This window comes from Ruditapes philippinarum, unplaced genomic scaffold, assembly GCF_026571515.1.
Source record: "Ruditapes philippinarum isolate M1 unplaced genomic scaffold, ASM2657151v2 ctg744_1_1_1_1, whole genome shotgun sequence".
NCBI classification, from domain to species: domain Eukaryota; kingdom Metazoa; phylum Mollusca; class Bivalvia; order Venerida; family Veneridae; genus Ruditapes; species Ruditapes philippinarum.
The window spans coordinates 172,030-186,295 of NW_026862771.1; the positions used below are offsets into that span (position 1 = coordinate 172,030).

Genomic DNA, 14,266 nt, shown 5'->3' on the forward strand with positions numbered 1-14,266 from the left:
CCAAAATTTAGTATATAGTAAGAACGCATGAACATCTCAAGGGGATGGGCATCTCTACGAAAAAATATATATAAGATTTACATTGGTTCAATAACTTATATAAAATTAGTAACAGAGACAGAACAGATATTTTATTTTAAGATTTTGTACATTGTCATCATCTATAATACAATAATATTTACAAGCATATACCGGTCAATATAATTAACTTTACTTTTAATGATTTTGCAAATAAGTTTTAAAATGAAATGTCTCTTTATAAAGAACAAGAAATGTTTTTTTGATTTGAAAAGTTATCCAAAAATTAAAAAAAAAAACTTTTGCAAAAAACAACTTATCGAAAAAAGAATCTAGAGATCTTATAAGAATATGTACCGTTTAACCGAAAAATAAAATCATCAGTACTCTACGAAAATAATTAAAATCTGTAAAGAAATAAAAAGCTTTATGGAAAATAATGTTTCATACGAAAAAAAGGTATAATTTACCAAAATAAGATCTTGCTGTAAAAATAGTTAATTACCTTGTATGAAAATGTAATTTTTTGTATGAAAGTACTACATGTTACGAAAAAAAAGATTCTGTAAACAGTTCAAATCAAAACCTTGTATGAATTTGATATTCGTACAAAAATTTAATTGAGGAAATCATGATCTGTTAATGGAAAATACTATTGTTACGAAAATAAGATCCTTATTGAAAATGTGATCTTAATACGGGGAAAAAAAATAAGATCTGTAAAGAAAATAATACGCAAGAATATAAGATCTATATGAAAAAAAGATCTGTATGAAATAATGTCTGTTTTTTACTAAGATTTTTAGAAAAAAAAGATCTGTGAAAATAAAACTGTATGAAAATAATATCCTTGTGAAAATAAGATTTATACGAAAATAATTAAGATGTGCGAAAATAAAAGCTGCATGTATGTTGTTGCTTTTATAAACAACTATATAATATAAACATTGGTGTTTTCATACAACTGCATGAAACTTATTTTTACTAGCCCTGTCAATTTTTTTTGTGCGGTTAACAACATTCAAAATATGTTGATCAAACTTTAGGTAGAGTAACACTAATGTGTAGGTCTTAAGAGTCTTTCAATCCAAAGTCATATAGTACCAACTTGCATTGATTTACACTGAATGAAAATTGAAGTAGCCATGCACGCAAAATGTCCTCTTGAAGTACTTATTAGTGTTAAAGTTGTAATAATTCTTTCCAGGTGATTCTGTTATATTACATTATTGTCAATTCATACTTGTCGACTTAAAGGCTATCCCCTGTCTGTATCATTATTTTGACTTTTTGCAAAGACTCGGTTAAATTAGGGAATTGTTCTAGCAATCATAAATTATCATCAATCAAGGCGACCATTAAAAATATGTCAACAGAAAAACAACAGATGTTTACCAAATCCAGCGCTAATGATGGCCATTCTCGGTATATTAAAATACAAGAACATTTAAAAAGGTTGATATTGCAATACTACTTTTCAAGTCATAACAGAGGGACCCAGAGGTTTATCAAAATTCGCCCCCCCTGACAATTTCGCCCCAAAAACTATTCGCCCCCATTTAATTTGGAAAGATTCGCTTTCCCTTAAAAAAGAACAATTTTACATACTTTGAAATCAAAAAACCCTGAATCGTTAATAACAATATCTGATTAAATATAATGCATATTTTGTTATGTGTCACTAGATAGTAAAAGTGTTCTACTATAATATTATACTCTCACTTATATTTCCATATATCAGTAACTTAACTTCTTAAGGGGGTCAGAAAAACCAATTAAGGCTTGATTTATCCCTGTCACCTGTCAGTTAAAAGAAAAAAAAACAAAAACGTTTCATCAATAACATAAAAGATACAATGGCAGTGTTGAAAACCCTTATCCAATCAACAGATCAATAATTCAAGAATAATTATAATATGAAGTTTAAAAGCCAAATATGCCTCATGTGTATGCTATCATTTTATTATCAAGCCTGCTTGAGGTGAGCTTGACATAGTTGTTACTTTTGGCATACTTTTCGGTGTATGTGCATCTGATTTGTCAGGACTATATCTTGCTCATTCCTTGAATGATTATAAAATAATTTGATTCAAATGTAAAACATGATAGGGTGGTGTGTCACTCACAAAACCCAGGTCCGCTGCTCATAGGTCAAGGTCACACTAAAGGGTCAGTGGTCAAATAACCAATTAAAACATTCATTTGCTAGTATAACTTCTATATACATAGTTGGTTGCATTTTAATATAACTTAGCAAAAATGTTCTACATGTAATTACCTAGCACAAATGTTCTACATGTTATTTGTTGAGCCCTCTTGCGCTGAGCTCAACATACGTGTCAAAATGGCTGTTTGTTGTTAGTGTGTGCATCTTAACTTGTCCAATTGAGTTTTCAGGCACAAATGTTCATCATGAGACTTTGTGTCATGCACATTAACCAGGTCAATGGGTCAGAAGTCAAGGTCACCTAAGATGATACAATGTCAAGATTTTGCCTTTGTTATGAAGAGGATGTGTTGCACACATCTCACCTAGCTATTTATACATTTTCCTTGTTGATCTGAAGCTAAAAGGTTCAGGTTTGAATTAAATAGAATTATAGGAATTAGTATTTTTTGTACGGGAAGTCAAAAACTTTGTTTATATTTTTCTTATGACACATTACTGCATGTTCAGTGCTACAGTCTTCAGTTGTTAAACATCTTACATGATCTTAACCCATTTTAAAAACATTTCAAACACATGTTTGACATTTCTAAACAAAGTGCTCACCTGAGGACAGACTGTTATTTTTGGAAAAGCAGTGAAAGCTAGACTAAGTGTTTATTAAAAGAATTTAATGATATTGGTCACTAGGCCATACTTAATGCAAAATAAATTTTTGATTTATACTATTTATATATACATGGTCCTAATTTTATTGATGTACATTAAAAAAAAAGAGAAAATACAATGTAAGGTCATGTAGTCAATATAAAGGTCATCTGATATCAGATTTCAGTTCTACACCTGAAACTGTGCACATAGTCAAAATGTCATAACTATATTGTAAAAAAGCATGAAATTAAGGTCATTTGGTCAAAATCTAAATCAGCTGATATCAAAGTTCAGTTTAACATCTAAAATCCAAATTTTATAGGACAATAATGTAGGTCACTTCCTCAGAATCTATGTCAGCTGATATCAAAGTTCAATTTTTTATCTAAAAATGTGTACATGGTCCAAATTTCATAGCTGTAAAAGACAAGAAAATAGGTCACTTGGGTAAAAACCCAGGTGAATTTGGGTATAAAAGCCCCCAAAAATGGTAAAAAAACCAAAAAAAAAGCGGGCCCATTTTTGCCCACAAGGTCCCAAAAATTTTTGGACAAAGCTTTTTTCGATTGGGAAATTTTTTTTAAAAATTTTTTTTTGATAAAAAGAATCTCATAACCTCCAATTCAGACAACTGAGGGCCAAAATGAAAACCGGGGGAAAAAGTAGGGGGATTTTTTTTTTTAAATGAATATCTTCCCCCGGGGGGCCTTTTTTTGCCACCAAGGTTTATTTTTGAACAAGTGTGGTAGAGGTCTACTACACAATGTTTCATGCTAAATAATACATGTAAGGAAGACCTATGACCCCATAGTGCCAGTGGGGCCAATTTTGACAAAAAAGGCAAAATTAGAACAACTTTGCCTTGGTAGAGGACCTTTAGATGATATCATACACAAAATATAAAGCTCTGGGCCTTGTTCTTTCAGACAAGAGGATTTTTTGGGTTTTTACTATATGTACGTAATTAAAATCAGTGACCCCCTGTGGCAGGGTCAATTTTGACCCCAGGGCTATAATTTGAACAATGATAGTAGAGGTCCACTACACAATGTCTCATGCCAAATATCTAACCTTTGTCGTTATTGAGAAGATTTTTTAAGTTTTTACTATGTAAGGAAAACCTATGACCACTACTTGCTGGGTAGAGGCCAATTTTAACACTAGAGGCAAAATGTACAAATTTTTACAGTTACAACTTTAAAAATAAAGGGAACAAATTGACTAATTTATTGTGAACTGTAGTGCACAGTGACTGAAGCTCTCATGGTAAATTGAAAAACCCAAATTTACATTTGCTGAGTTCTGGATAACAACTACTAGTTTTCAATTACATGGAAAATGCTCTGATCATTAGATGTTTAGCATGTTGCATTTTCTAGCATCTCTCTTGATAAGTGCTAAGAATCACGATGCTGGGGTCAAAAATGACACAACCACCAGTGGATCTCAGCTTGGTGGCCCTTGTTCTCTGTAACTTAGGCAGCTTGCAAGTAAACTGGAAATTGAACATAATACATCATGTATCATGTTAACGGAGAGAGAGAGACACTTATTTTGTCAGAAATTGTGTGCATGCTATTTATTTTCAAGCTTTGTTTTATTGAATTACTGACTTTTATGTCATCATTTTTTTTTATTTGCAGGTATTTGATAGCCTTGAGACCATGGTCATTTACAGCCAGCTTTACACCTGTGGCCCTGGGCAGTGTTCTGGCATACAAGGCTGTTGGTTATTTCTCCCTGCCAGTTTTCATCACCACCTTAGTCACAGCATTATCAGTGCATGCAGCAGGCAACCTAGTCAACACTTACTATGATTATGTCCGAGGTATCGATACGAAACAGAGTGATGATCGTACACTGGTAGACAAAATTCTCAACCCTGAAGAGATACAATGGCTAGGAATGGTTCTATATTCAATAGGAATTGGAGGATTTCTACTGCTTTGTCTCCTATCTCCAGCTAAAATGGAGCATTTAGCATTGATATTCTTCTGTGGCCTATCCAGCAGCTTTCTATATACAGGCGGGCTTGGGTTAAAGTATATAGCCCTGGGCGATATCATTATATTTCTCACATTTGGACCAATTACTGTGATGTTCTCATTCTTGACACAAGCTGGGGAGCTGTCTATCGTTACTCTTCTATACGCCATGCCTTTAGCCTTAAATATAATCGCCATTCTTCATGGAAACAACACAAGGGACATGGAGTCGGATAACAAGGCTAAAATTGTAACAGTTGCCATTCTTTTAGGCTGGTTAGGTTCCTATATTCTATTTGTAGTTTTACTATTTTTGCCATATTTGCTGTTTGTTCAGGGTGGTTTACACATATCAAAGTGGATGTTTCTACCAGTTATCACATGTAAGGAAGCATTCAATATAGAGAGACAATTTAGGGCTAAGCAGCTGAATAAAGTACCACAGAGAGTGGCTTTGTTAAACTTCCAGATGGGGATACTATATGTACTAGCTTGTCTATTAGCAAACAAGTCAGATCTGCCAACACTTCTGTGAAACATTCCATGATGAAAAATAATTTAATGTGGAAATCAAAATCAATATTGATATGAGTATATTTGTATTCAGCTTAACTGTTTGACTAGGTACTGTATTCACACAAACAATGCCTTCAGAACCATAAGTAAATGTCAATTTAAAAATGCCATAGATCTATTTTGTTGATTTTTAATGAATTTTCCTGGATTCCTGCATGGCATTGACCATAGTCTATATGTGCCGTCCGTGTGAGAGGTTTTGTTGTTGTTTTTTAATATCAAACATATCTTTTATGCCTGAAAATCTCTGAAATTATGTACAGCTGAGGATTTCTAAAGTTTTTCTATGCCAGTAAAACTGGAACTATACAAACATTTACATGTACAAAATCTTTAAGTCAAAAAGTTTTGGGTGATTGAATTTAGTTATCAAAATAAAAAATCTGCCCTGAAATTATAATTATCAATCGTCTTCATTTTACATGTATCATATTATTATTTATTTTGTTTAGCTTAATAATTCTGACATAAACATGTACAATGTATAAGTACTAAAACATTACAATTTAGTTCAAACAAAATGATGATTTTTAGCTCGACTATACGAAGTATATGGAGAGCTGTCCTACTCGCCCCGGTGTCGGCGGTGGCGTCCGCGTCCAGATTTCAGATTAAAGTTTTGGTGCAGTAAAATATTTTTCACTATAACTTTGTCATTTCTTAAGTTATCAACTTCAAACTTCAAATATATGTTCCTTATCATCAACCACATCTTATGTGACAAGGTTCATAAGTCTAGAACCAATATTTTAAAATTTATCTCCCCTTGAACATAGAATTTTCCTTAAAAAATACTATTTTTACTGTTACTTCTTTATTACTTAAGGGATCAACTTCATACTTCAAATATACACAGTACTACTTCAAATATATATTTCTTAACATAACACATGTTGTGTGACAAGGTTCATAACTCTAGCATGACTATTTCTAGAATTATTCCCCTTGATCTTGGAATTTATGTTAACATTGTTATTTTTTTACTATAACTTAATACATAATTATACATAATTGATTTTTCTTTCATAGTTTTGTCTTCCTTACTGCGTCCAGTATTTTTTAAGTCGAGCTTCGCTGTCTCCTGTGACAGCTCTTGTTAATTTGACTTATTTTCATTCATTGTGTTACATTAACATTTAAACGTGATAGAGTTGTCACTCAAACAAATAATGATGTATAAATTAAATCTATAATTCAAGAAAATGAATTCAATGCATATTCATGTACGCCATACCTACAATCAACTTTCCATAGCAACCAGTGACTTTTTTTTACATAATTATGCATTGTTTCAGAATCTGTTGCAGATTTGAACTATGATATCAGTCAACTTAAATTTTGATCTGACTGTTTTTTCTTCATTTTGTTTGTAGAAAGTGCATCTGCTAGTTGTATTTCTTGATTTTGTTATTTAATAATTAGGTGTAAATTTCTATGTGAACATTGTTAATTGTATTATGAATTACTTGTTTGTATTGCTTTTGCCAAAGAAATGTTGATCTTGAAATCCAGATTCATGGCCTAGGCTACGTATTCAGAAACTTTGTGCTGTTTTTTTGTTGTTGTTTTATTTTTAATAACTTATTCATCAGTATGTTGTATAATTGTGATTTATGGTCTTGATTGTTAATGAATTAAAGATAGTTGTAAAACAAAAGCTTTTTAATTAGACATAATTGCTGGAAAAGTAATTTCATATGATGAGGCAACTTGTATACATATCAGATAGGCAGTCCAGTGGCTGATAGCACATAAAGTAAAGCTTGATTTTTTATGCTCCCCGAAGGGTGAGCATATAGTTGCCTCTTTGTTCGTCCGTCCGCTTTTCTTGTCCGGGAAATAACTTTGAAACAACAAGAGATATCAACATGAAACTTTGTAGGTAGATAGATCTCATTGAGTAGGTGTGCAGTGCACAAGAACCGTAACTCTGCCTTGCCTAATTTTTGAATTATTGCCCTTTATTTATTTTTACACTTTGAACTTTGTCTGGGACATAAAACTATAAGAGTTATCAACATGAAACTTTGTACGTAGATAGATCTCATTGGATAAAACTGCAATGCTAAAGAACCAAAACACAGCCTTGTCTAATTTTGGAGTTTTTGCACTTTGGTCATTTTTTTTATAATTTTCTGTGTCCGGGGAGTATCACCCAGTTTAACCGGTTCTTTTTTACATTAATTTTCTACATAGATTTTACAAGTATTATGTAATTAAAATTTAGGTTATATTATGTTGAAATGACAAAGATGCCATGACTTTCTGAATGTCAGCAAATTGTGGTCTGATAATGCTCAGTCATAACAAAAATTTATAATTATACCTGTATTATTTATGTGAGCATACATGAAAGTATATATTCTATCTGTCACTATTATGTTCATTTTTAGCTGGACACTTTTGAAGAAAAAACTTCAGCTATTGTTACAGTCATGGTGTCAGCTATTGTTACAGTCATGGTGTCGTAGCCGTTGGATGTTGCTGTTTGAAGTTTTTAACATTGATTATTATCTTTTTATTGCACATTGGCCATCATAATTGGACACAGCAACACTTTAGACAATACCTTCAAGGAGTTTTGCAATAACTGGCTTAACCTGTGTTATTTATGAATGGATTGACGTCATATTTGACACAACATCATTGGGCAAGATATTTAAGTAAGCCAGAATGATCTTGACTCACAAATAACCTTGAATTTGAAGGACAAATTATTGATTGGCCATTTACAGATTTGATTTTATACTTTGGCAAAACAACTCTGACAACCATGACTAAACTAACATTTTGTTGTTGTTTTTCCAAATGACTGTATTAAGGCCTTGATCTTCAAGGTGTCATTATTGAACTTTGCATAAATTGTCACAACTTTGTTATATATATTTATGTATTTGATTAATTCTTGAAAAAATCCCACCAACACTTAAGATAAAACAGATACATTGTATATTGAATAATTCAAATATGACCTTGACCTTTAAATGACATTGAGAGTGATGGTCATATTATTGAATTTAGCTTAATTTGTTATATCTTTGTAATTCATTTGCAAATTTAAATTATACTTGGGGGGAAAAACAACACTTGTGTCAACAAAGACGTGTTAAAAAACTTCAAATAATGATATTGATGGTGAAAGTCAAATTATCCAAATAAGTTAAGTTGAAGTTGTGATAACTTTATGAAAATAAAACAAAATTTGAGGTCTCTATTAGATGTCAATTGTTATTATTTTTATTAAGACAATCTAGTCTTCATCAGCATTATTTTTACTTTCATGTATGAATGATTTTTATGTTGAATTAGATGGTGCCATTCTTTCTCATCAAATAAGATGGTTTAGATTTGCTTAAATAAAAAGTGTCTATTTCATGTAAAATGTCTTCATGAAAAAATAAAACAATTTTTACAAGTATATCTTTGTATTTTTATGGTGTAAAAAAATAGAACAAAAATCTTCCATTTTTGCTTGTGCTCAAGGAATACATCCAGTTATGACATCATCAAATCAAAGTGAGCTTTTTTATACACTCGAAAAATTTCAGCTAATAATGTTATGTACTTGGTCATCTGTCTGTCTGTTAGCAGATTTAGTGTCCTCTCATTATCTTCTGAACCGGGGGATGGAAATTGAAACTTCTTGGCAGAAATGCTAACCATAATGAGCTGATGTGCAGAGTGCAGGTTTGATCTTCCTCGGGTCAAGGTCACACTTAGTCATTATGTCTCCCCCACCTCGGGGGGAGACATATTGTTTTTGCCCTGTCCGTCCGTCAGTCCGTCCGTCCGTCAGTCCGTCCGTCAGTCCGTCCGTCAGTCCGTCCGTCAGTCCGTCCGTCCGTCCATTCTTCGTTTCCGGACGATAACTAGAGTTCCTTTTGACCTACAGCCCTCAAACTTCATAGGATGATTGGTCTTATAGAACTGATGATCCCTATTGTTTTTGGGGTCAGTAGGTCAAAGGTCAAGGTCACACTGACCGTTGGTCAATTTCTCGTTTCCGGACGATAACTAGAGTTCCTTTTGACCTACAGCTCTCAAACTTCATAGGATGAATGGTCTTATTGAGCAGATGATCCCTATTGTTTTTGGGGTCAGTAGTTCAAAGGTCAAGGTCACAGTGACCGTTGGTCAATTTCTCGTTTCCGGATGATAACTAGAGTTCCTTTAGACCTACAGACCTCAAACTTCATAGGATGATTGGTCTTATTGAGCAGATGATCCCTATTGTTTTTGGGGTCAGTAGTTCAAAGGTCAAGGTCACAGTGACCGTTGGTCAATTTCTCGTTTCCGGATGATAACTAGAGTTCCTTTTGACCTACAGCCCTCAAACTTCATAGGATGATTGGTCTTATAGAGCAGATGATCCCTATTGTTTTTGGGGTCAGTAGGTCAAAGGTCAAGGTCACAGTGACCGTTGGTCAATTTCTCATTTCCGGATGATAACTAGAGTTCCTTTTGACCTACAACCCTCAAACTTCATAGGATGATTGGTCTTATTAATCAAATGATCCCTATTGTTTTAATGGTCAGTAGGTCAAAGGTCAAGGTCACAGTGACCGTTGGTCAATTTTCTCGTTTCCGGATGATAACTAGAGTTCCTTTAGACCTACAGACCTCAAACTTCATAGGATGATTGGTCTTATTGAGCAGATGATCCCTATTGTTTTTGGGGTCAGTAGTTCAAAGGTCAAGGTCACAGTGACCGTTGGTCAATTTCTCGTTTCCGGATGATAACTAGAGTTCCTTTTGACCTACAGCCCTCAAACTTCATAGGATGATTGGTCTTATAGAGCAGATGATCCCTATTGTTTTTGGGGTCAGTAGGTCAAAGGTCAAGGTCACAGTGACCGTTGGTCAATTTCTCATTTCCGGATGATAACTAGAGTTCCTTTTGACCTACAACCCTCAAACTTCATAGGATGATTGGTCTTATTAATCAAATGATCCCTATTGTTTTAATGGTCAGTAGGTCAAAGGTCAAGGTCACAGCGACCGTTGGTTAATTTCTCCTTTCCGGATGATAACTAGAGTTCCTTTAGACCTACAACCCTCAAACTTCATAGGATGATTGGTCTTATTGAGCAGATGATCCCTCTTGTTTATGGGGTCAGTAGGTCAAAGGTTAAGGTCACAGTGACCATTGGTCATTTTCTCATTTCCGGATGATAACTAGAGTTCTGTGACTACCGGGTATTTACATTATCTTATCTCCATTTCCATTCCTGTTTCCATTCACAGTTATTCTCAGCAGTGGGGGAGACATGCGCTTTTTTACAAAAGCATCCTCTAGTTTTATATCAATTTCAAATTTTTGTGTGTATTTTGTGAACCAATAGAAAGAAATCAAAACTCTTTGGCAGAAATATTACTTATAATGAGACGATGTGCACAACACAGGTTTGGGCTTCTTGAGATCAAAATCATTAGATTTATATAATACTTACATAGGAAAACACATCATAAGTTTCTTGTCTGGTCTGTATCTTTTGAAAGGGTGGAAGGAAACTGAAACTACTTGACTACAATGAGATGATGTGCACAGCGCAGGTTTGACTTTCCTTAGGTCAAGGTCACACTAAGTCATTTTTTATCAATTTCAAAATTTTGTGTCCGCACTGTTTCGTAACCGAGAGAGTGAAATTAAAACTTTTTTGGTAGAAATATTTCTTATAATGAGACAAAGTTGGCCAGACCCAGGGATTACTTGATTTATATAAACTTACATTAAAAACACATTTAAGTTTCATTTTGTGAAACTACAATGTCTGTAGCTTAGATATTTAGCATGTATCATAGCCTTAATGATCTCTACAAAACTGATAAGGACCATGCCCCTTGGTTCAATATTGGCCCTGCCCCAGGGTTCACTTGATTTATATAGACTTACATGTACATGTATATTGGAAAAACACACCTGAGACTTAATTGTGTGAAACTACTATGCCGAAAGCTTAGATATTTGGCATGTAACATCACTTTGTGGTCTGTGGACCACAAAATAACTGGTGTTTATCATGCCCCTGGTGTCAATATTGGCCTCATCCTAGGGGTCACTTAGTATAGTTTTATATGGGAAATCACAATTAAGTCTTATTTGGTGAAAATAAGATCTCTAAGAGTTTCGAAATTTGACATAAAGCATTACCTTGTTGATCTGTACAAAACTGGTAATAATCATGCCCCTTGGGTCAATATTGGACCTGCCCTGGTGTACCTTTGTTGATATAGTCTTGTATGAGAAAACACATTTCAGTCTTATTTTGTGAAACTACAATGCTTAGAGCTAAGATATTAAAATAGCATGTAGCATTACCTTGTGAAACTCTGCAGATCTGATATTAATCATGCCCCTTTGGTTAATTATTGACCCATCCCAGTGTCACTTGATTTATATAAATTTATACAGAAAAACACCTTTAAGTCTTATTGTTAGAAACCATATAGCCAAGAGCTTAGATATTTGGCATATGAATTTCTACAAAAGTTACATTAATCATGACTAGCCCTGCCACAGGAGTCACTTGCCTTATGTAGACTTAGGGATAGGAAAACACATCATATCTTTTTGTGGATAAAATTTATGATATAATACTATGCCTCAATATTTAGCATGTAGCATTGCCTGGCAGACCTTTAAAGATTTATGAATTATGCACTTGGGGTAAAAAATGCCTCCACCTTGGAGGTAAGGCTAATTAAGATAAAACATTTTTCAGACAGGTCTCTTAACTGGGTCTCTTTCTTAAATTGAAAGATTATTTTTGATTACTCAAACAAATATACATGTACAATTGGGTGTATATTGCCCCACCTTTGCAGTGCTCTAGTTTGTACATGTTTTGATTACAAAGCATGCACAAATAGTAAGGAAACCCACATATTCTAGTTAAGGGCAGGGTTCCCTGTCACATTTATAATACCATGAATTTTTATATAAACACACTAGGGACTAGCTTTGATAAAGCTTTCATACAAATATGTCACAGTGAATAATTGAGGACCCCACTTTTTCACATTAAAACATATTCAAATTGATTTTTATTTGTAAACTTAATTATAACCTGTAATAATGAATTTTATCAATTCTAATACTTCATTAATAAAAGAATTTAATGCATGTTTACTTTATCCAACACCAACAATGCATTGCCATTATGCAAACAGTGTTGACAAACTATCAATTCATGTTTCTATTATAAGACACACTCTGATCAGCTGCCCTGCATATGGGTGCATACAACTCTCTGGTAAGCATCATCATAATAATACATGTATTGCTAAGGACTTACTTTTTTGGCGGAGTTGACTTTAAAAAAGTGAAATCGGGAGAGGAAGCAATTATCCTTGGACAGTGTTTTTTATTTGTACATGTACTAAAAACAGATAGTAAGAAATCATATTGGTAACTTAAATTCAAATGTACATGGTATAGTACTAAGTAGAAAAACCACCATTTAAATGGTTAGCAATCATGTAAATGTTTACATACTTACATGTGAGAGCCCAGTAATCTAATAACATCTCTGGATATTTTTTTTAAGCTCACCTGTCACAAAGCCCGTCGTCCATAAACTTTTACTTTAAATGACATCTCCTCATATATAAACTGCTAAGCCAATTTCATCCAAACTTCACAGGAATGTTCCTGTGGACAAAATGTCATTAAGTTCACATTACTTTGCTCCCTTCATACCAATCAAATCGAATTAAAATACATTACACAGAAAAATGTCTTCTCTTTTTTCTTCTTTAAACAAAAATCTAGTAAAAATCCTCAGGACTTCATAAATCTAAGTACCACATTGTATAGATAATTCCAGACATATTAAACATTTAAGGGAACGTTTTAAATCCTTCAAAGGGTTCTTTTGGTGGTCACCTTTGAAAATTGTTCAAAGAATAAATTCCATGCAGAACTCCGGTTGCCATGGCAACCAAAAGAAAAAACTTGGGGTCAAAATCATTCTTGTAAATGGAGAGTTTTTATATACAGGTGAGCGATTTCAGGGCCATCATGGCCCTCTTGTTTAAAAATACCAGCACTTATTTCAATAATCAGTGGTTTTGCAAATTTATTTTCATCTCATTTCAACAAGAATTTAGTTTCAATAGAAATATATCTTCCTCAACAAAAAGCATTTTTATTTCTAATCTCAAAATAATAGCATAATAATTCAAATATTCATGCAAAATAAAGGGGCAAATGCCCAAGGAGGCAAATTTCCTAGAATCACTTTAACTGCTCATAGCATTTCAAAGAGCATTATCATGAAAGCAATATTTTTAGAGTTAAATGCCCCTTTTTTAAAGACCTTTGGAATGAATTATAGTATGGTGTTGTCTATCGATCTGTCCGTCTGTCCATGCACACTGCCAAAAAGATATAGATGGCCATTTAACTGTGAACAGAACAAAAGAACAGAAGAGTTAATTCTGTAACAATAGAAGAAGGGGCCAATGGCCTTGTATTAGAAAAAAGAAAATAATAAAAGAAATGGCCCCTTATCTAAATTAAGTCCCATGTCTATTTGTCAAATGGTTTCCCACGGATAACTTATTAGGATTTCAATGATTGAGCTTATACTTGGATGTAAGTATGTAAAATACATCAAAACACAGGTCTTTTTTTTATTTTTTGCTGCAATCAACTTGTTATAGAGTTATGCCCGTTCTTAACATAATTTTCTGTTTCCACAGGATAACTTTTGAAATGTTTAGGTCAAATATGAAATTACAAAATTCAATTCTGTATGCAAAAATATGTATATTGCTGCTGTTTATAATTAATTGCAATATCTTATAATTCCACTGGAGCCTGAGGGTAATTATATAAAGATAATTCCTGCCTTGCATGGTTCCAGGA

General features: G+C 33.3%; 1 protein-coding gene across 2 annotated transcripts; it reads left to right on the forward strand.

Moving 5' to 3' along the window:
* The first annotated feature begins 1,330 nt into the window (after positions 1–1,330).
* LOC132720149 (ubiA prenyltransferase domain-containing protein 1 homolog) lies at positions 1,331–8,857 on the forward strand. Of its 2 annotated transcripts, none has more exons than XM_060704187.1 (2): positions 1,331–1,443; positions 4,480–8,857. In XM_060704187.1, the coding sequence occupies exons 1-2, from the start codon at positions 1,385–1,387 to the stop codon at positions 5,354–5,356; spliced, it is 936 nt and encodes a 311-aa protein (XP_060560170.1). In that variant the 5' UTR covers positions 1,331–1,384; the 3' UTR covers positions 5,357–8,857. The 2 variants fall into 2 exon arrangements, with proteins under 2 accessions (XP_060560170.1, XP_060560169.1); XM_060704186.1 differs by having other exon boundaries at positions 1,333–1,473.
* The last annotated feature ends 5,409 nt before the right edge of the window (positions 8,858–14,266 follow it).